At 37.8% G+C, this 23,978-nt stretch overlaps 1 protein-coding gene across 1 annotated transcript in view; it reads right to left on the bottom strand.

The window, feature by feature from the left end:
• The window catches only part of LRRC72 (leucine rich repeat containing 72), a 39,559-nt gene extending 28,743 nt beyond the window's left edge, over positions 1-10,816 (bottom strand). The window contains exons 1-3 of the mRNA XM_019726564.2: positions 10,769-10,816; positions 5,357-5,430; positions 308-377 (exon numbers count right to left, since the gene is read on the bottom strand). Of these exons, the coding sequence (XP_019582123.2) occupies positions 308-377; positions 5,357-5,430; positions 10,769-10,816 (192 nt within the window). The remainder of the gene's footprint in view (positions 1-307; positions 378-5,356; positions 5,431-10,768) is intronic.
• Between the last annotated feature and the right edge of the window lie 13,162 nt (positions 10,817-23,978).

Genomic DNA, 23,978 nt, shown 5'->3' with positions numbered 1-23,978 from the left:
GTACTCAATATGTACTGATAACAAAAGACGAACATTAGTCACGTTTGACTTCTGCAATTACAAGAGGTGCTCAAAGTCATTACCATCAGCGTCCAGACACTTCTGATTACGGAGAACAATTGAGCAACGTTGACCAAAGTGTCCATTTGTATACATTTTTTTGGCACCCCCGGTATACATATAGTTTCTTACCAAAATTTAAATTAGGTGTACAAAATACTAATACTTTAAAGATTAGCTCTATTAAAAACATATTGAAATAGTCATTGAATTATAGAGCCATTTGAAGATAACATATAAATCCTACCTTGTTATGATGTAGCCATAAGTATTTTAATTTTTTAAACCTAGAAAGATCAATGACATCTGTCAGTTCCCTGTAATGGATAAAGAAAGTGAACATTAGCAATGATTAATTTATTCATGGGTAAGGAAGGATATATAGTCTGACTGGAGTAACCGAAAAAACCTTTCTCGGTCCTTTCAAAATTGTTGGCACATTTATATGCTAATTTCTGAAATTCCGTCATTAAAACTTCATGCATATGGATTAAGATTTTGTCAGTAAGTTCAAACAAATACTTGAAGGAGAGCATTTTATCACATGAGTAGAAAAACATACCTCATTATGACTGAATTTATTGGGACCCCAATTAAAAAAAAGATTTTACTGGGGAGAGGGGTTAGAGGAGAAGGGAAAAAAAGTAAGTGCAGAAGACACTGGACTGAACAGGTAGACGTGAGGAATGCTTCAACAGTGTCTTCAGGGTCTTACTTTGGGGTTACCGAGATCTTGGCCAGACTGAGTTAGGACCTGGAGATTGCAGTACACCAAGAGACAGTGACTGGGTGAAATGTTTTATTCTCCCTTTGTTGTTTATTACTATAGGGACAAATACTGCCCGTCCTTCTGGAATTGTGCAGGACTCTGGCTGTCAAGTGCTTCTGAGCTTTACTGCTGAAGCAGATCACACAGCAAAGGGGAAGACACTGGGTGAGAAGTGGGAGCTATCAGCAAAGAAGCAAGATCTCTGAGGATCATTTGCCCTTTGACAGCTGTGGGCTGGAATATTCAGATCCCTTTTATTTCTCAGCGCAGAAATTATGGGCCCTGGCTGGGTATGAGCTCCTATACATACAGAATGTGCCAAAAAAACACACACAAAAAAACAAGATGTATACACATTTTAAGAAAGGAAAAAACTGTATTCAAATTGTAATAATATATACTGATAACAAAAGGTGAATACAAGTCGTATGTATACATTTTTTTTGGCACCCCCAGTGTATACCTGTATTTATCAAACATTTACAGAGCATAACCTGTGTTCCAGGAACTTTCCTAAGCACTTTAAAAATATTAATGTTAATTAACATTACCTATATTAATTCATTTGTGGCAACATCCTTTCACATTTGTATTTAACCTTGGAACACTGAGGGACTAATTATTTTCCTATTTTTATGAAAGCATATATTTTTAAATCATGACAACATTTCTAAACAAAAGAAACCTTTCTCACCAACTTTTTATATTGAAAAATTTCAAACCTAAGAAAAGTTGAAGGAATGATAGTACAATGAATGCTTGTATAGCACTTACAATTTTTATTATTTTGCTCCACTCTCTTTTACCTATATATCTATTTATTGGTTGATAATTTTCTGGGGAATTATTTGAAAATAAGTTGTGGTCTTATTATTGTAGCACCATCACGCCTAAATACTTCATTCATCAAGCACATCCCTTAAATAAGGACACTCTCCTGCATGACCACAATACCACTGTCACACCCAAGAAAGTTTAATTGAATTCAGTAATATCTTCTAATATACTATTCATATTCAAATTGTCCCTGTTTCCCCTACATTTATTTTATAGTTTGTTTAAATCCATAATCCCATCAACATTCATGCCTTGCTTTTTCAGTTGGTATAACTCTTTAGTCTTAAATTTAGAACAGTCGCCTTCTCTCCTTTTTTCCCCTTCACAATGTCTTTTTTTTTTTTTAATTAAAATGTATTGCGGTTGACAATGGTTAGTAAAATTACATCAGTTTCAGGTGTACAATTCTGTAATACATCATCTGTATATCACATTGTATGTTCACCACCCAGTTAGTTCTCCTTTCATCACCATATATTTGACTCCATTTACCCTTTTCTACCACTTCCCCTCCCCCCTTATCCTCTGGTAACCACTGAACTATTATCTGTGTCTATGAGTTCTTGTTTATTTGTTTGTCTTGTTCCTTTGTTGCTTTCCGTTTTATATCCCACATATGAGTGAAATCATATGGTTCTTGACTTTTTCTGTTTGACTTACTTAGCTCAGCATAATAATCTCAAGATCCATCCATGTTGCCTCAAATGGCATTAGTTCATCTTTTCTCATGGCCGACTAGTATTCCATTGTGTAAATATACCACATCGTCTTTATCCAGTTATCTATCAAAGGACACTTTGGTTGTTTCCATGTTTTGGCCACCATAAGTAAAGCTGCAATGAACATCGGAGCATATGTATCTTTACAGATAAACGTTTTCAGAGTTTTTGGTATATACCCAGGAGAGGGATTGCTGGGTCATATGGCAATTCTATTCTTAATTTTTTGAGGAACCTCCACACTGCCTTCCATAGTGGCTGCATTCCCACCAACAGTGTATGAGGGTTCCTTTTTCTCCACAGCCTCTCCGAGACTTATTGATGGGCACTTAGGTTGTTTCTATATCTTGGCTATTGTAAATAAAGCTGCAATGAACATAGGGGTGCATATATTTTTTTGAATTAGTGTTCTGGATTCCTTTGGATAAATACCAAGAAGTGGAATTGCTGGGTCAAAAGGCAATTCTATTTTCAATTTTTTGAGGAACCTCCAAACTGTTTCCACAGTGGCTGCACCAATTTGCAATCCCACCAACAGTGCACAAGGGTTTCCTTTTCTCCACATCCTCACCAACATTTGTTGTTTGTTGATGATAGCCATTCTGACAGGTGTGAAGGTGATATTTCATTGTGGTTTAATTTGAATTTCCCTGGTGATTAGTGATGTTGAGCATCTTTTCATATGCCTATTGGCCATCTGCATGTCCTCTTTGGAGAACTATCTATTCGGGTCTTTTACCCATTTTTTAATTGAATTGCTTTTTTTTTTTTTTTTTTGGCATTGAGTTGTGTGAGTTCTTTATAAATTTTGGATATTAACCCCTTATGGGTTATATCATTGGCAAATAAGTTCTTCCATTCAGTAGGCTGTCTTTTTGTTTTGTTGATGGTTTTCTTCACTGTGCAAAATCTCTTTAATTTGATGTATTCCCATTTGTTTATTTTTCCTTTTGTTTCCTTTGCCCGAGGAGACATGTCTAAAAACATACTACTAAGAGCAAGTTTAAATAGTTTACTGCCTATGTTTTCTTCCAGGAGTTTTATGGCTTTGGATCTTACATTTAAGTCTTTAATAAAATGGTGACTTTTCTAATGTTCTCATTCTTTTTATATCTGTTACCTGGTATTCTGTAAAAAACATCTGCCCCTCACCTTTCTCTCAATCATTTCCTTCCCCACTGTCTTTATATTTGAAGCATTTTTCTCTTAATCCTATCTCATTTTATTTTTTTTTTAATTCTAAAATCATCCCAAACAGAAGACTTTTCAAGCGGACTACTGTGTCCTTTTGTCCTGCACATTTAATCTTTGTGCACTTCCGTGGCACAACAGAATATTTCAGCTTCTTCCAAAGCAACTTCTAATAGATTTACACACATCATGCATTCTCCTCTCTCACTGTAGATATATAGCCTATTTTGGGGAGGGAGTATTTGGACTCTGGTACACCTACACTATTGCATCGGGCAATAATGACAGTATGTTAACTTCATTTGTTCCTGTGAAACAAAACAATCATTACAAGGTACCAGAGAAACTCAATCCCCACTTAGAGGATTTCCCCAAAAAGCTATTTTAATATATTTATACTTTAAAATATCAATAGTGTCAAACTACTGCTATTAATTTTCTTGTACAAGTAGTACTGATGCCTAAGTTTTAGCTATTAGATAATGTAATAACGTGATTCACTTTTAAGGGGACTTTAACTCAGGTCAGAATGGTTGATTCTGCACATAAACCTGTCCTAAATCAATAACAGCTATTACATTTTAAGGTGAGGCCAATGAAAGACAAAGAGAGGAAATTCTACTACTAATGATGGCAGTGACTTGTGCTGACAAAAGTTTGCCATCATGATTTTTGTTTCACCATCATGACTCATGCTGACACCATCATCACAGTATATGTTCTCAGTGCTTACTCAAGCACTCATTGGTAAGATTCTTTCCATTTTCCCAGGGTGACAGAGACTTAGGAAAATAACCTAGTTTACTGGCATCTGGACTGTGAAATAAATATAAATGTAAATATAAATATAAATATAGATATAGATATAGCTGGATATACAGATATAAATGTAGACATAGATGTAGATATATAGATATAGATATTTGTACCCAGAAGGATTAAAATGGTAATTTAGCATTCTTAGGATATTAAATGTGCTGACCTTTAGTTGAGAAGACCACACATTACTTACTGTCAGACGATCAATATTTCTAAATTTTTTCTAGTGTTTCAAAACTTTTTTTTTGTTATCTACATACCCTTTAGATCAATAGTGTAAAGTTGTTAAAATCATGAAAGGCTGAAGTGCAAACTTTTGACTACATAAAATATTTATTATAATACTATCTACTTGTAAGTCCTTATTATTACTGATAACAGTGATAATATTAACTGGACTAATGCTCATTGAGTGTTCACTGTGTCCCAGGCCCCCACTCCTCCCACACCTTCTATTAACTCACTAATAGAAGTTAGTGAGCAACCCTGTGAAGCAGGTAGTATTGTTACCTGAATGCAGGCAATACCAGATATAATAAAATACAGGATACCCAGTTTGTGAATTTCAGAGAAACCAGAAATATCTGAATGTGCTGTGGAACATACTTATACTAAGAAAAAAGGTATATTTGCTTGTTTCTCTAAAATTCACATGTAACGGGACATTCTATATTTTTATTTGCTAAACCTGATAACCTTAACAGGGAGGTTTATGATAAGTCCAAGCTCATCCAGCTGGAAGAGACAGAACTGGGAATGCAAACTTAGCTTGGCTCCATACCTTTGTTCTCATCCATTTCAATATGCTACCTCTCAAATGGAGACTGGGACTCTAATGAGTGGTAGAGTGTGGTACTTGCCCATCCAGTCCTTGCGGGGATGGGACAATGGAAAAGAGCATTTGAATCTATGAAACATTATAATACGATGCTCTTCTATTTCTTACATAAAGTACACTTACTTTTGAGAAAGGAACAGCTCGAAGACATCAGTATCCCTCTTATGGCCACATATCTTTAGTTGATCTTCAACTGCCTGATAACATATAATTAATCTGTCAAGTCACATTCCACTGCGCAAAAACACTGAGACATTTGCAGTCAATAACAATAACGTCTACAAGAAAATCAAAGGAAAGGTGAATATGGAGGTAACCACTCTAAACTGATAAATTCCAACACTACAATTATATATTATTTAATCATTTTGTGGTTGAATTTCATTATCCTTAATCCTGGGCACAGATGTGTAAATAATTTTTAATCAAAGAGAAAAAAATGTGTATGTGTACATGTATACCAAAAACAAGTTTTCGATTCTCTATGAGGTAATTTAGTCTTTAGATATTCTTAAATGTTCCTTCAAACACAAGGAATTCATATTTGGTAGGTTTCCTACATTTACAGAAGACACTCAGAATCAAGGTTGGAGGTGGAGGAGGTAGAATATAATGTACATTATCATAGGGGTGCTTGGCACCCTGTAAACGCTCAATAAACGTCAGACAAAAAAACGAATGAGTGAAAAAATACCATTTCCCTTTCTTTGTAAAGGAATAGTGTCTTCATTTTTTAGGAGTTACTAACTTACTTGCACCGTGGGAATTTTTGGTGAAGAAGAAGCAATTTTGATTCCCATAGGCTTTGTTTTGAAAATACAAACCCAACAATAGCTAGTTAAGTGCTTTGCTTTTTCTTTTGAGGTCCTTTGCTAAACTACAAAATAACATTTATAGGCCATATGGCCTAAGATTATATGTAAAAATTAAAGCCCATGTATAATTTGCCATGAAGGAAGCAAACAAGACACAACAAAAGTGGAAAGCATAATTGTTGCATTTCTGGAATCTGACAAACATTGTAATTATAAGAGTCAGAATAATCACCAAATTTCAGCTAGGATTTGTTGTGGGTGGTGAGATAGTAATGTCTGTAAGTGAATTATGAAATTTTGACAATGGTTTTATTATTTAGTAGAGGACTTTAAGAAGAGTTAGATTTAATGGGATGAGCAAATCTCTAAAGAAGTGACGAAGGTAGATATCCTCGGGATAGAGAGCAGCTGCTAAGTTGTTGGCCCAACCTTTCTTTGTTACCTGTGGAACACTCTTGAATCTCCAGGCTTGGAGAATTCATTGGCTCAGGTATAGGCAATTCCATCAGGGTATTTTGTTACCCTGACAAGCAAGCTGAATCCGGGGGTTGGGAAAACCCAATGGATCAGGCTTACATACCAGCCTCTGGGTGTTGAAACAACTAAACTCTCAGCTTCTACCATGCACTGTCAATCACAATTCTGCCACAGTGTCTGGGATGTTAAAGGCCAAAGTAGAATTAAAATTTTGCAGCTATCTATTAAAATTGTAAAAGTGCTTTTAACTTGACCCCACCCATCCTTCCACATCCAGCTGTCAGAAACACAGTGGTACATACACACATGCAGAAATATGAATATCATTTCATTTCAGCATACATTGTCTGTAGTTGTTAAAAATGCTCCAATAATTGGAATATGGTTTAAATTAAGGTATAACTTCGTAATAGAATACTGTGTAGTATCTTAAATAGATACTGTGTAGTATCTTAAAAAAATATACAGAGATGGATATCTACACATATATCAGAAATATCTTTTTAAGTAAAAATGCCATTGGCAGCATAATATGCATAAGTGTAACAATATTTTTGTTACTAATAACATTAATATGCACACAAAATACACACACTCCAAATTGTTAACAACAGTTATCACTTGAGATCACAGGGATCTTTTACTTTTTAAGCCATAGACTTTTTAAGAATGGTTGACTATTTTATAAGAAGGCATTAATTTAGTAATCAGAAATTAATGCACATTTTGAAAATTTTACATGGAGTGAATATTTAATCAAATTTTGATAATTAAGACACGAAAAAGGAAATTGAAACTATCAGTATAATATGTAAATCACTGGTGTAATTAGGTGTTTATTTACACAGCTTTTTATCACGGTGTTTTTCCTCCCAACCAAAAATTTTCGTATGAATCTGGTAACAAGTATTAATGTCAAAGTGCCAAAGAATAGGAAAATGTGCCAAGAAGTTTCAAGTTTCAGTGGATCCGAGGTGGAGCAGTTCCAGTTCCCAATCAACACACAACTTCAATAACAGCATGTTCCTTTCATCTAAAGAAGCACAGCAAGAATTCTTCCCCTGAACTATTTCTTTTATTGTGGTAACATATACATAATATAGAATTTACCATTTTAACGATAGAGTTCTGTGGCACTGAGCACACTCACTTTGTGCAACCATCACCACCATCCATCTCCAGAAGCTTTCCATCTTCCCCAAATGAAACTGCACCCATTATAAACACTAATTCCCCATCTCCCCCTCCGAAAGCCCCTGGCAATCACCCTTCTACTTTCTGTCTTTAGGTACCTCATATAAGAGGAATTATAAAGTATTTGTCCTTTTGTGGCTGGTTTATTTCACTTTGCATAATATCTTCAAGAATTATCTATGTTGTAGTGTGTGTCAGAATTTCTTTCCTTTTTTAAGGCCAGATAATATTCCATCGTATCTATGTAGCACACTTTGTCCATTTATCCATCAATGCACTTGAGTTGCTTTCACGTTTTGGCTTTTGTGAGCAGTGCTGCTATGAACATGGGTGTATAAATATCTGTTTCAGTCCCTGCTTTTGCTTTGTTTGAGTATATAGTCAAAACTGGAATTGCCGGATCATATGGTAATTCTACGTTTCATTTTTTTGAGGAATTGCCATACCATTTTCCACAGCAGCTGCTGCATACAACAGCATTTTTAAAGATGAACATTTGAAAAAAGTAGGTCCAAACAGATTATTCAGCCATTTATTGAATGACAAATTATGGAGTGCTTCGTTCAGGCTGTGATTGGTCAGTGACTAGCTAGTAAATGTAACAATGAAACAGGTAAGGTGACTGTTTTCTAGGAGCAAATCTTTTCCCGTGTTTCCCCGAAAATAAGACCTAGCCAGACAATCAGCTCTAATGAGTCTTTTGGAGCAAAAATTAATATAAGACCCAGTCTTATTTTACTATAATATAAGACCAGGTCTAATATAATATAATATAATATAATATAATATAATATAATATAATATAATATAATATAATACTGGGTCTTATATTAATTTTTGCTCCAAAAGACGCACTAGAGCTGATTATCCGGCTAAGTCTTATTTTCGGGGAAACATGATTGTAGGAGAAGTAAAGGGCGTAGAATGCTGGAAAAGAGGGCTGTAAGTGTTAAGGGCTGTGACAGAAGGGAAATCTACTCTGGTGAATTCGGAAGAAGAAATTAACTGTTAGCCTGGGAACTCTGAGATTTCACTGCAGGACCGACAGTTGGGGTAGGCTTGAATGGATGAGGAGAAATTAGAAACAGAATATTGATGGGTAGGTGTTTTAGTCAGAGGGGAGTAAGTACACAAACAAGAAGTGAGGGAAGAAAATTCGAGGAGTGCAAAGCTGTACAGTCTTTGGCTTCCGTGAAAGGCACGTGGAAGGCAATGGTGAGAAATGAAGAAAGCTGAACTGGGGACATATTATTTGTGCTGACTTTGAATTTTAGGCTCAGAAGTATGCACTTAGTTCACAAACAAAATTTTGATATGCCTGAGGACTTAAAATCGCATAGTTTATGTAATCAGTAATTTAAAATTAATTGTGTGATATATTTACACATAGATGCACATACTGCATGATAAAATCAGTGTAGGTCCAACAAAGTTTTGATTTTTCCCATGACAACTACATCAATGCTTTTAAACAATATCCAATATCAATTTATTTTGAAATCATTGGACCCAATTCTGGGGCAATAGGGAAATAGCACCGGATTTTTAAACTAGAGAAAACCGCTACAAAGCTAGGCCTCAGGCAGAGGACTTGCAGCAACATGTATGATGACCTGGGGGGCAGAGAGAACGCAGAGAGGAGGCAAGGCTGCCTCTGGGAAATCCAGGCCAGAGCCGATGAGCCTGCAGTCCCAGGAGAGTGGCAAGAGGCAATGATCAGTGAACAGATATGACATAGAGTGTACAGAGAAGACTGATTGGAACTGGCAAGGAACTGGAGGCAAGGGAAGTCACAGGCAATGATGACAATGTGATGACATGATCACAAGAAAGGTTCCTGAAAGGGAGGATGAATTCAGCTTAGAAATGCTGAGACTGAAGTGCTGGGGGAACATGTAGGTCAAGGCAGAAAGCTGCAAGTGGGCGAGGGGATCTCACCCGAGTTGTCAGGGTGAGTATGTCCATACTGGTGAGTCAGGTCAACACAGAAGAGAGAACGGGGCCCAGATAAGATTACTGTGGAGTAGCTGCATTTAGAAAGAGGGGAGGGGACCAAGCTGGCGAAGGGGACAGAAGAGGGATGGTTATAAAGTTAGGAGCTGAAACAAAGACAGTGGAAACTGAGAGGGTGAATTTCAAGAAGGTAGAATTTGAATCTGCAGTGTTGTATCGGATGGTAGAGGATATTTCCCAGAAAAGGTATTGAATTTGGCGAGCAATCCTTGTAACCTGATGAGGCGGAAAAGTCAGATTTCAAATGAACTGGCTAACAAAACAAGAAAAGAAGAACAATCTAGCACAATTGGGATATGGACAGTTCTTAGCAGCAGCTTCCTCCACAGCCTGATGCCTCAGGATCCCAATAAAACAGACAAAAATTTTTTGAAAATTGTGGGCTTATTAAATCCCAGAAGAATGAAGCCTGTATTCATATCCCTAGAAGAAAATATCCTCTCTGTGACAATTCATGTGCTGTAATAATAAATCCCTAGACCTCCAGGAAACACACATACACGTACACCACAGGTTAGTTAGGACTTGGTGTGAATAGCTTTGAATTCATGACAGAACTCCCAGCCTTGATTTACCATGGTAGTCCCAAACCTTCCCAGACAAGTCTGAGAACTCTAGAACACTTTGCTAGCTCCTAGGTCGCATAATTTTGACATTTTCCCACTCAAGTATTCTTTAAGTCATTATCATAACTGTCCTCAACTCTACTTGTATTATTCCTTAGAGAACCTTCCCTTCTCAAAGTGTCAATAGGTAGTAATGTTGGAGAGTCAAGATCCAAATTTACAGCTTTGTTACCTAATATCTATGCGGCAGATGTTAAATGGGAAAAGGACAATACACGTCTCTTAGCGTTAATCAGAGCAGCCCCCAAACCCTCCTGGGAAGATTACGGACCTCTAGCTCCATTGGAGGTCTGGGGTCCCGATTACTCCAACCCTCTCCACCCGGGACCCCAGGGGCAGCCTCGGTCGGGCTGGGGTTTTCCCACAGGGACCCGAGAGGCTCTTGGTCTGGGGGAGGGGGTGACCCTTACCCTGCGGCTGGTCTCCAGGTCAGGTCCCGGAGCCCTCGCTAGGCTCATAGTACGTGGGAAGGAATGGGGTAGATGCTTCAGAGGCTGGGTCATTGGGACACCGGGCGGCAGCCAGTGGCATCTATGATTGACCCAGCCTGGCTTATTGTTCTCCTACCAACGGTTACCACAATCACCTCGACTAAAAGCCAATCCAAACCAGGGAAAATTTGAAGCCAAATTCTGACTTCTGTGACGTTTGCGCGTGTGGCCCTTGCGGCACCCACCACGTGGTACCTCGCACACACTCGCGTTTCCCCCGAGCGCAGGGCTCTTGTGGATGCCGGAGAGAGGGCAATCAGTTATGCCAGTGTGTGTCAGAGGAGTCACCCAATAATAGTCATTTTATTGATTTGAGATCTGAGTTTCAGAAAATTTAGATTTCTGAAAACTAGATGTGTCTGGTGACACTGGCCTCGTGTGGAGGGGTCAGGGTACAGCAATGCCCTGTGGAATCGTAGTGGAGCTTGAGGCAAAAGGAAAAACAAGAAGTCGATTCTGTTGATCCTGTCTTTATCGAACATGTTGACGTTTTGTTCATCATGAATGTTTGGCATTAATTTTGATTTTCTAAAAAAATATATGTATTGCATTAAGATTTATTGTGCTGAGTTTTTAGTGACACTACATTTTTGCACTAAGTCCAGTGCCTCACTTGCCTCGCCCTAGACTCAGTCCTAGGATGGAGATGGGGGTGGCAGTATCAAGGCGCCGCCAGGTTCCAGGTGCACAGAAACATGGAACCTATGCTGGACTTATTGGCCAAGACTCAGTGCATATTGATTCAGTAGCTGAGAAGCCTTTCCTATGGCAGAGAACGGGTAAGATGAGCCACTGTTGGCCAGTCTCTTCCAATCGTGACGATACATACTTTTAAATTGATGTTTCCTTGAGTTCTATTGGAACCTCTAACGCAGACTATCTTATGATCTTATTTATATGAGTTTGATTCTTTTCTAGCTTAGGACACTTTGGACGCAGGATTCTGTCTGTGTCATCCCTATCTTCTGCCAGGGAGTAACACATTGAATTCAATAAATGTTGATTCAATTGAACGAGTTGGTTTTTTGGTTCCCAATTTGAACTTGAAATCTAGGAATTAAATATATCTGTGTGTGTGTGTGTGTGTGTGTGTGTGTTTTGAAATGGGTCAGGCTACTTGCATACAAAAATTCTGGTGTTAAAATACAGCATTAAAAGTGTGTTACTAGAGAAATCAAACACACACGCTTTTAGTACTTCTAGAAAGTATTTGGGCCTGGTGGGGTTTGTGGGTAAAAGTCCTTTAAGTTATATGGAAGGAATAATCATCCGGGAACTATTGTTTAAATGGTTTTTATCCCATAAATAAAAATCAGATGAGAAGAATGATCCACTGAGAAAATGTATAAAACAATTTACAGGCTTTTTGTCTCCCATTTTTGCTGTTAATACGTGTTACAGCAATTCAGATATCATGCATAAATATGCTACATGGAAACACAAAAATGTGTACTACTTGGTCAGTTTGTCCATTACACAAATGTGAGTTTTAGAACCTTATGCAAACTGCTTTTAGAGAGCATTTTATAGAAGTAAACTACTAACCAGCTAATTTCCACTAAAGTTACATTAAAATTTTTGTCCTTGACTTACTGTTTAAATCTTTTTACCTTACACTGATCAAGAAGAGAAAAAATAAATTAAAAAAAGCCAGCTCTGTTCTTAGGAAAATAACTCAGAAACTCATTTATTATACGATTTTAATGTGTTCCCTCTTCAAGAAAAATTGGCAATTTAACTGATCACGAAGACTAAAATAATGCAAATTTAATTATGAGATGTGAACAATGAAAGGTCCTTCCCAGAAATCCTCACAATGGTGCTACAAAATTTTTACAAAAGAAGCATCCCTAGCAGCGTGAACTGAGAGAATTTTTACCTCCATGTGGTGGGATTATAGCCTGAGGAATCCAGCCTGAAATTTTAAAAATTCATGTAAAATGTAGAGTCTTCTGCACAATCAATCTTGTTTTAATATAAAAATAAAGTGGTCCCCCCTAACTCCCCTCAAATCTTTTTTCCCCTCAAATCTTTGAGTAATATTTACACTGAAGCAAGACACCCTGTGTTTATCCTGTGGATTTGCCTCCCTGGCGTGCTGCCATTGCCTGCAGCGGTACGCATACCCTAGTTTGAAAGTTCTATCATATCATGTATGTGGATTTGGATAAGAAGAAAGAGCCTGTGCTCCAAGTCAGGGCATGTGGGGTTTAGTCTCAGCTATGACATTAACTAGTTGTTGGCCACCTTTGAGTCACTTAATATCTCTGGTCCTTGGTTTCTTTAACAGTAAAATTAAGAAGTTGGAAGTTGAGCTCAAAAAAGTCTATTATTTAATTATACTCTCCTAGAAAGGTTATAAAAACAGTATGTATTGTTCAGAGAGCAAAAGATTCTTGTGGAGATATGGGCATGTAATTGTTTTTATTTTTAATACAAGTTCCCAGGGACAAATAAATGTGTGAGGCAAAAATTATGCATGTAATGAATATCATTAAAGCTACATAATTTAAAAAATTATCTTCCTAATTTTGTCTTGAATAATTCCAGCAATCAGTCTGGATGTTATTTTTCTAAGTAAGTAAAAGAATATAAGGTAAAATCATAATTATCAACAATTTTCTGCTGTGTAGAATAAGCAATATATCAGCCACAATCAAATCATTTTCTTAGATGTATAAAAAGATCTTTTTATACTATTTGATAACCAGAGCATCAACATTTTCGTTGTTATTAAAGTAAAATAACATACTATTTTAATTGACAGATATCATTTTTTGTCAGTTTACATAAAATGAAAACGACAATAGAATGTTGGGAATTCATGGAATTCTCCATGAGTCTTTCATGTTACTGCAGGTCTTGTGAGAAGAGGCAGCGACTGCCTTTTTCAGGACTATATTTTAAAATATATTTGTAAGGTAGAGACAGAGCCTACCTCCAGAGCCAAGGGTGGGTGTTTGTTGTGTTTTGTTTTTTACTGTGCAGCATAATAAAGATAATGTCTCATTTCCTTATAATAAAGGTAAGCCTTCCTGCAGGCTTATTGCCCAATATAAAAGATTTGGGTTCCCTAAGTTCAGGGTTCCTTGCTTATAACACAACACACTGTATGTGGTCACATCACCTGGACTGCTTTGCATTGTTCTCTGGGAATTGTGGCTAACTGATACTCTGGCTATGCTGTTACTGTGAGTAATAAACTGTCTTTAGTCTCTGACCCATAAGTCTCATATCGCTGCCAGTATCTATGAAACAGAGGCTGACTAACTTTTGTTTCTGTTTGTGTATTTTTTTTTTTTTTTAAGATTTTATTGGGGAAGGGGAACAGGACTTTATTGGGGAACAGTGTGTACTTCCAGGCTTTTTTTCCAAGTCAAGTTGTCATTTCAATCTTAGTTGTGGAGGGTGCCATTCAGCTTCAAGTTGTTGTCCTTTCAGTCTTAGTTGTGGAGGGTGCAGCTCAGCTCCAGGTCCAGTTGCTGTTGCTAGTTGCAGGGGGCACAGCCCACCATCCCTTGTGGGACTCGAGGATTTGAACTGGCAACCTTGTGGTTGAGAGTCCACTGGCCCATGTGGGAATCGAACCGGCAGCCTTCAGAGTTAGGAGCATGGAACTCTTACCGCCTGAGCCACTGCGGCAGGCCCGTGTATTTTTTAAAAATGGAATGCACCCATGCAATTTGTTCTTTAACTTTCATATTTCTTCTTACCATCTCATAAACCTCCATTTTACAAAGCCAGCTATTGAATTAAATCATTGCATAATATTCCACTGCAATGTATCTTATGGTTTATTTACTCAGTACTCTAGTAATGGACACTTATGTTGTCTGCTTGTTTTGCTATGATAAACAATGCTGTAACAATGGTCTTTGTGTTTCTGTGCTCCTGGGTTAGAATTCCATTAGCTGAAATTCCTTTATAGTATTGATGTGTTATATATAAGAGTGTCCCTTTCTCTATCGGATGGCATTAATCTTGTTGAATTTTGCCAATCTAATTGGGGAAACAATTTTATCTCAATGTTTTCATTTGTATTTATTTAGTGAAGTTGAGTGTCTTTTCAAATGCTTATTGGTCATTTGTGTTTGTTTGCTTTTTCTGTGAATTGTTCTATAAAAATTGCTTAACTTTTAACATGCAGATGCCAATAACCAAATCCCTAGCTGCATTCTATAAACTAGATCTGTAAAGAGGTCCTGAGATATTATTTGAAGTCACAAATGGGTCATCTCAAGTAATCTTGTAGCATCTTGCAAAGCTGTCTTCCTTTGCTCTCCTCTCCCTGGCTAACGCCTGTTGCCCTTTGGACTGTTAAAATAAACTTCATTTCTCTATCTACACAGTAACCCTTCACTGATCTCTAGGGTCCATCCCCAGAATGCTATAACCTGATGTTCTAAGTCTTGCCATTTTTGAGTTATTAGAGTGTTGATATATTCTGATCTAATAGGGGAAGCATCAGTGTCTCTCCAACCCCATGGCACATTTTGTTCTCAGAGTTCTAAAGGAACATTGCCCACATGCAGTATTTCTTAAACTCACTCAGGAAAGTAGCCATTTCTACTTCTTCTGTATATACCTGTTTTCTCTCAAAATCCACACACAATCCTCCAAACCTGTATAGGAACAGGAAATGGTTTAGAGTTGGAAACATTCCTATACTGTCTGGAACAGCTAGACACCTCTAGACAGAACCCCAGCTTAACTAAATAATATATTTTTCAATTCTAAATCTGTCTTTGCTTCAGTGCGATTTCACATTTTCTCCCAAGAACACTGGACCCGCATGTCTAAGCTCTGTTCATCCCACAAACAGCCACCTTTTGACAATCCCTTGGGCCTATGGAAGCACAGGCCCATAGGATCCTAGGTGAAAAAGATTAGAGGGCAAGAACTCCGGGGAGGGGGGTGGGGTCTATCCCATGGGGTGGTAGGAGTGGTGGGGGGAGTCCAGAGGAGGACTTTAGCAGGACCATCTAAATTATAGAGCTTAGGACAGAAGGTTCATTGCCTGAAATTAGATATGGTACTACATGGAAAGTCATAAAAATTATTTTTATTATAGGATTTCATTTTGTGATGTCATTGAAATTATTATCCCTTTCCTTACTTTGCTCAGTTTAGACTTGATGAGTTATTGATAGTTTATCCTAAGCTGACAAAGAAGTCTTGTTATGCTAGCAGGAAATCTTCATTTTATCACATATATGATATAACAATCAGGCATTTGAAGCATAAATTCTCTCTCTCTCTCTAAATGTGTGGGTATGTATATGTGTATGTATACATACACACACATGCACCCCCCCACACACATCCACTCCTCCCCCCCGCACACACACATACATAGTAGGCAAACTCTAGATGCCTCCAGTGATCCCTACCTCCTGGTTTTCACATACTTGCATAATCAATCCCCTTCCCTTCCATGTGGGCTGGACTTAAGAACTCACTTCTAATGAAAATTGCGGAAGGATAAGGCATCACTTCTGAGAGTAGGTTGCAAAAAGACTGTGGCTTCTATCTTGGTCACCTTCTTCCTTGCTCTTTGGCCCACTCTGAGATAAACCAGTTGCCATATTGTGAGCTGACCTCTAGGGAGACCCATATGGCAAGGTACTGACGCCTCTGGCCAACAGCTAGAGAAGATGAAAAGCCTGCCATAGTCATGTGAATCAGCCTGGAAGTAGATCCTCCTGGTGAAGCCTTGAGATGACTGTAGGCCTGGCCTGGATTGCAGCCTGTGAGAGACTCTGAGCCAGGGGTACCCAGTTGAGCGACACCCAGATTCCAGAAACGGAAAAATAAATGTTTGTTGTCTTAAGCCACTAAATTGTAAGGTAATTTGCCATGCAGCAATAGATAACTAATTATACATATATGTATATTATTATGTATCATATATATGATATGCGTGATATCTATCTATCTATCTATCTATCTATCTATCTATCTATCTATCTATCTATCTATAGGTGGCTGTGGGTGGCTTTTGCAGGCAGGGACTATAAAGATAGATAGATAGATCGATAGATAGATAGATAGATAGATAGATAGATAGATAGATAGATAGATAGATATAGATATAGATATAGATATAGATAGACATAAATTTAAATTAAAAATACACCGAAGACCAAAAAGGTATACTTCTCTGGTCAAACTCAGTCCTTCTCAAAAGAATTCTTACTCTTGTCCCATACACAGTAAAAATTTGACAAAATTCCCATCCTGACAATTTCCAGATTGATATTTAAATCTGGAAAGACAGATTTATTCTTGGAATGTTATCTACATGCAACCACATGTTTAAACATAAAAATGCATTAAACTCTTTTATCATAATAGATAATAATTTAGCTGAAGGATAACTTTAAAAAGATTTTTACTAAACTACAATGTAATCTAAGTTGAGCATTGATTTTTTAAAAGACTGCTAGAATGAATACTATTAGCAAGTCAATATATATTTTTCTCATCTTCTGATAAAAATCTTTTCCAAATGTGGTATATATTTTTTAAAAAATGGGACAGTGTAAAGCACTGTTATTTTGTCTGATTTGTGGTTTTATCTTGGGGCTTTGTTTCACCTCTATAATCATATCGGTTTCTCTGAGACTCTAACTCCAGCATCTGAAACTGCTGAGATTTTGTTCTCCACACTCCTGTAATTTTTAAGGTAAATTTTAGAATGAGAACTAAGCTTGGAAGTCATTTTCCTTTTGGGCCTCGATTTGTTTTGCAGGAGATCACTGTTATCGGTGGCATCTGGGATTCTTGGGGCGGACTCTTTTTTGCTCTTAGGTATTTATATATTACAGTGGCAGGGAGGGAGAGACTCCTAAACCAGCTCCAGGAAGCCTGTGTTACCATGTATGGCCATCTTGGGCCATTAGGCCATTTAAAGTACTCTTCTCAATGCACGAGGAAGCTATTTTAGATGACTTGATATCCTCCATTTATTATTCATTCATTCAGTCAGTTAGGCACTAAAATTGACTGAGTCGACATACTCAGTGTGGGGACCCATTGCTTTAAGCATAATTTAATTGTATTTGGTTCTGCTTGATATTGGCTGGTATTCAAATGGTTCATTAAGGATATTAACCGTTGTTTGCTTAGAGCCTGAAGTGCTTCAGTTACCTTGGTACGTAATTCCATAGTCTCCTATTGACCACAGTAACTGTGTGCTCTTTATGGCCTTTATTCAGCTGGTAGGATTTCACTTACAATGTTTTCATTACCACCTTTTCACACAAAGCAAATAGGAGAAAAAGGTTCAATAATCATTTTAATTAGAGGCAATAGACGTTGGAAAGCAGTTCAGAAGAACTCTCTCTTAGAAAAAGTATAAAGACATTGAGAGGTTTTTGCATTGTAAGTTTAATGCTTCTAAAGTTTAAAAAACATATGTAGCTTTTGTTTCATGAACCTATTTTAGTTTACAAAAACGAAAGAAAATTTGTTTTCACAATTAAGGTACACTTCCTAAGAAACTTGGAAATCTTCCGTAAATTTGGGTAGAAGATAGACTAATAGCTCATTTGATCTCTGCCCAATTCTTTACCCTTTACCTCGTGTTCCGGGTAATGCAGTTGGGAAGCAGAAATCAAGCTGCAGGCCACTAGATCTCCACCACTTCTACAGGTGATGGCTGTGGGTGGCTTTTGCAGGCAGGGACTATTAAAAATGGATTGGGGATAAATTAAAAGCATAAGAGACAGAAAACAGAACAAAAAGGAGGAGGAGGTGGAGAAAGAGACAAGGGAAAGAAAAGAGAAGAGGGGTGGAGAGAAGAGATGCGACAGAAGGTGAAGAGAAGAAAAGAGAAAAGAAAGAAACAGTTGAGGGAGAAAGGAAGGGAAGAGGCAAAGGGAAGGGACACATGGTTATTGAGAATTGTGTTCCCTTTTGATCGCTCTCATCTTTTGAAAACAGATGTGCTTCTGTGGGGACATTGCTTTATCCTTGATCCTGTGACCCAGTGAGGCTGATAATTACTGATAATCACTCTCTAAATTCCCAGCATTAAGGGCAGGCATAGGATCCAAGCCATACTAAGCAGCATAATTCCTCCTAGATGTTTCAAATTTGAACTAAGGGGAAAGGAGGAGTCCATTCCTTGTGATGAAGCTGTGGGATTTAAGGCTTAAAATTATTACTACACGCTGCCTTAACAGCCTGACTGCATGTACCCCTCCCTATTCTGCTCCCACAGACGAGGTCCCCTAGCCAAGGGGGACCCCTCCTTATCAAACAGACCAACTATAATTGATGCTTATCCCTGAGTAGCAGGTTTAAGTTCCCTGCCAGCCCACAGAGTTATTCAAACAATCCGATCACATCCTTGTGTGGGAACCAAGGCACCCCACCCTCTCATTACTACAGAGCCTGTCTCCCACAGCCCCTGGCTGTTCCCTCCAACAGCCTCTGGTGTTCACTCAGTTCCAGAGTGCAATCCCTGTGTGGTCCTGCATGGCATGCGGCGAGCGTCCTCTTCCACCAAGCTGTGAGTGTAGGGGACTAATAAACTGCTGCCAATTTTATCTCTCCAGTGTGAGTTGTCATGCATTTGGTCATCCCCATAAGTTTCTGGCGGGAACTCCTCCCTTACCAATGGGGTGAAGAGATGATTAAGACAAACTATGATATGAACTGAGTGCTGCCAGGCCTCTTTGCAGATATATACAAGAGCTGGACTGAGAGCACAGAGCCAGCACACAGAGTCATAGAATTAGGAGATAGAGAGAGAAAGAGGGAGACCTTAGGACTTAGAGTCACTGGCTCCAATCGCCACTGAAGTTCTGCCTTTCCTACCGTTTTCCCTCAAATTCCCCTTTCTATTTCTACTAGTTTGGTTAGGGTTTCTTTCAATGGCATCCAAAAGTTTAAATGGATGCAGGCAACAGGGAAGGGAGTGGGGTGAAGGAAAAAAAACCACAACACGAAAGGAACGTTGTACATGGTAAGTTGGAATAAAGAACCACTAACCATCACCTTAGTATTAGTGAAACCAATGATATTTGGTTGCTTTTATTTGAATTAAAATCAATAGCCTTTCATTTAGTAAGTATGGAACAATGTGACTTACACATTCCTTTTAGAATGAGAGTACAGAACAGGTATAGAAAGTTAGTGTTAGTCCAATATCATGAACAAGGGAAAATAAAATCTCAAGATACAAAAGGTATATTCTGTGGTGGGAGAAGGAGGACACTGCCTTTGTAAAAATCACCCCATGAAGACAATCAAGTATTAATAAATTAGAATATTATCTATCAAGTGTATTTATATTTAAATTCTTTTTGAGGGCTCATAGTTTTTTTGTCTAGAAAATGAGAAGTTGTTAAAGTTTATATGTTGATGATCTTTAAAAATTTTTCATTGAGGTGAAATTCATATTACATAAAAATTAACCATTTTAAAGTGTACAGTTTAGTGGCATTTTGTACATTGACAATGTTGTGCAAACATCACTTCTATCGAGTTCTAAGACACTTTCGTCACCCCCAAAGAAGACCCCACGCCCATTAAGCAATTGTTCCCATTTCTCCCTTCCCCCAGCCCCTGGTAATCATTAATCTTCTATGTCTGTGGATTGGACTGTTATGCATATTTCATATAAATGGAACCACACAATACGTGACCTCTTATGCCTAGCTGTAATTTGCTCCTTATTAAGGCTGAATAATATCCCATTGTGTAGATATACCACATTTTGTTTATTCATTCATCTGTTGAACTGTTGTGTTGCTACCAGCTTTTGGCTATTGAGAATAGTGCTGCAATGTTCATTTCTTTACAAATCTTTGTTTGAACGCTTGTTTACAACACTTTTAGGTATATGTGTAGGTGTTGAATTACTGGGTCATATGGTAATTCTATGTTTAAGTTTTTGAGGAGCCACGAAACTGTTTTTTACAGTGACTGCACCATTTTACTTCTACCAGCAATGTATGGGGGTTTGAATTTCTCTATGCCAACACTCAGTATGATTTCAATTTGCATTTCCGTAATGACTGTGCATTTTTTCATGTGCTTGTTGGCTATTTGTATATCTTCCTTGGAGAAATTCGAGATGTCTGTCCATTTTTAAATTATTTTGTTTGTTTTTTGGTTGCTGTGCGGTAAGAATTCTTTATATATTCTGAATACTAGACTCTTGTCAGATACATGATTTACAAATATTTTCTCCCATTCTATAGGTTGTCTTTATAACCTATTGATTTTCTACAGATTGTTTTAACTACTTCTCCAGTTAATGCTAATTAGAATTTATCCTACAGGTATTCTTTTTTTCTACCTTATCCATATGAGAGCTTTGGTTAAAGAGTGAGTGAGTTAGAATAAGTTCTGCATTATCCACTTTCCTGGCCATAGTTTTTGGTCTAAAGGTAGGGATCTAAACTTAACTGGACCACACAACCCTAGCCACAACTACTGGTCAATCACACAAGCCAGGCCAATCAGAATCCTTCCCTAGAACTTTTTCATTATCTCATCACTAAGATGCTAGTGTATGAGCCTAGAAGCAGCCATCAGCCATGTTTCTTTCTACAGAGAAAGTGGATCTACAGTACAAGAAAAGAAAACTAACATACTGAGCAGGAGAAGGTGAAGTCTAATGGTACTTGAGTCTTGGTTCTAGCTAGCTCCACACTTGCTTTCACTGCAGTTTGTCTATGCAAGTCAATATACTTCCCTTTTGGTTTAAGCTGGTTTGCACTGGATTTACCTACTTTAAATCAAGAATCTGACCAAGTCAGTTGATGTGGTAATATTACCTTGAGAGTGTACCTCTTAATATCATGGCATTTTCAAATATATATGTCACTTCTTGGGTCTACATCCTGTCCACTCTGAACACAATTTTTACTGAAAGTCTTACGCAAAGCTGAGTTTGTTGATTCTCTGTCTCCCTACTTCTAAATTAAGAACTAATAGGGGGCCGGCCGGGTGGCTCAGGAGGTTAGAGCTCCATGCTCCTACCTCTGAAGGCTGCCGGTTCGATTCCCACATGGGCCAGTGGGCTCTCAACCACAAGGTTGCCAGTTCAATTCCTCAACTCGCGCAAGGGATGTTGGGCAGCACCCCCTGCAACTAAGATTGAACAGGGCACCTTGAGCTGAGCTGCCGCTGAGCTTCCAGATGGCTCAGTTGGTTGGAGCAGGTCCTCTCAACCACAAGGTTGCTGGTTCGACTCCCAAAAGGGATGGTGGGCTACGCCCCCTGCAACTAGAAAACGGCAACTGGACCTGGAGCTGAGCCACGCCTTCCACAACTAAGACTGAAAGGACAAAAACTTGAAGTTGAATGGCACCCTCCACAACTAAGATTGAAAGGACAACAACTTGAAGCTGAATGGCACCCTCCACAACAACAACAACAACAATAACAACAACAACAAAAAAGAACTAATAGGAAAATTTGAAATTATTTCTGGTAGAATTGTTATCTCTCTCTCAAAATTTACATTAAAGTTATTGGACAGCTGCCAAGAATTTGAAGTACAGCTGCATCTTGTGAATTAATTAAACATCTTAACCCTGTTTGCATTTTCTATTGGTAACTGGAATGACTGTTATAAAAAGAGCATTTACTAAAAGGAATGTGTTGTGTAATTTAATGTATGCTAAATGTAGGTGGTCTAAAAACTATTTCACTGCATTCCTGCTTTTGCTCATAAACGTTTAAAACACTGTCACTAAAGTGTGTGTACCATTCAACAAAAGGAAGTCAATTAAGCCCTTTATATAATATTATTTTAAATAATCTTTCTCATATTTTCTAAGTCAGTTTGTATAGTTAGTTAATCCACCTACCTATTGTAATGTTAGGCAGTGAAAAATGTCATGCATCCTGTCTTTGGTGTAATTATATACATTCCTTTTCAGTTTCTTTTTGTTGACTTTTGTTATATTTTGTATCATAGCTTTAGTAACTAGAATATCTTTGGGTGAAGAAAATCCCTTATTTCCGATCTCTGTCATTCACAAATTAATGACTCAAAGTATAACATGTGCCCTCCCGTAATTGTTTACCTTGGTGTGGCCCATGCTGAAAACGATTTCTACTATCAAAATGATTCTGTTCTTTGACATGCTTTCTTGGTATTTTTTGGGTTCTGTTTTCTCTGGAAGTTCAGGAATTGCCTGTCGGAAGTCCCTTGACAAGAAATTTTACCAAGAACATTATTGAATTGGTAAACTTAACTACTTCTTACCCTACAGCTATTTTTTCCTCCCACCTCATGTTTTTCATATACTATTTTTATTTGAATAAATGTTTTTTTTATTAACTTCATTTTGTTACTTAGATATGGATCACACTTAAACTGTATAGCTATGGTAACATAACAAGTTCACACTTTGCATTAATTAAGAACATTTAAGAAACTTCATTTAACTGGTGGAATGACCCTGAGGCTCTTATCTGGAATTCTATGCAGGAGAGACCCATTGGGAAATCACAGTCAGTTTTTTCTCAGGACAGTTTCTAAGCCCTGAATCATATATTGTTTATCCATAAACTACCCTGGTTGCTACTTCCAGTAATCCAGAGTGTAAGTCCCTCTGATTCATCAGACACAGAAACACTACCATGTTTCCCTGAAAATAAGACCTAACTGGAAAATAAGCCCTTGCATGATTTTTCAGGAAAACATTCCCTGAACATAAGCACTAATGCATCTTTTGGAGCAAAACTTAACAGAAGACCCGGTCCTATTTTCAGGGAAACACAGTAGCAGACTAATTGGCAATGATAGGTGCTAACTTTGGAGTAAAAGTATTGCTATTAGTTAGGATATTTTTCATCGTAATATCAGGACACTAAGCTCTACTTGTTTAAACAGTAAAGAAACCATTAACAAGAATTCCAAAGGGAGAGCAGTTCTAGGCTCCATCTAATCAGGGCCAGGGCTCTAGGTCTCTGTTGGCTTTCCGTTCAGGTCACCTTCCCCCATCATGGAACAGCTGTAGCAATTCCAGGTTTCACGTTCTGACATGTCACTATTGAGAGGAAGAAAAGGGGTCTGCTTTCCATTGTCATTTTCTTACTAGAGGGGAAACCTTCCCTGAAATCTTTACCTGAACACTTCCCTTAATGTCTCCTTAGCCAGAAT

Source organism: Rhinolophus sinicus, linkage group LG09, assembly GCF_036562045.2.
Source record: "Rhinolophus sinicus isolate RSC01 linkage group LG09, ASM3656204v1, whole genome shotgun sequence".
NCBI lineage: Eukaryota > Metazoa > Chordata > Mammalia > Chiroptera > Rhinolophidae > Rhinolophus > Rhinolophus sinicus.
This window is presented reverse-complemented; position numbering and strand designations above follow the sequence as displayed.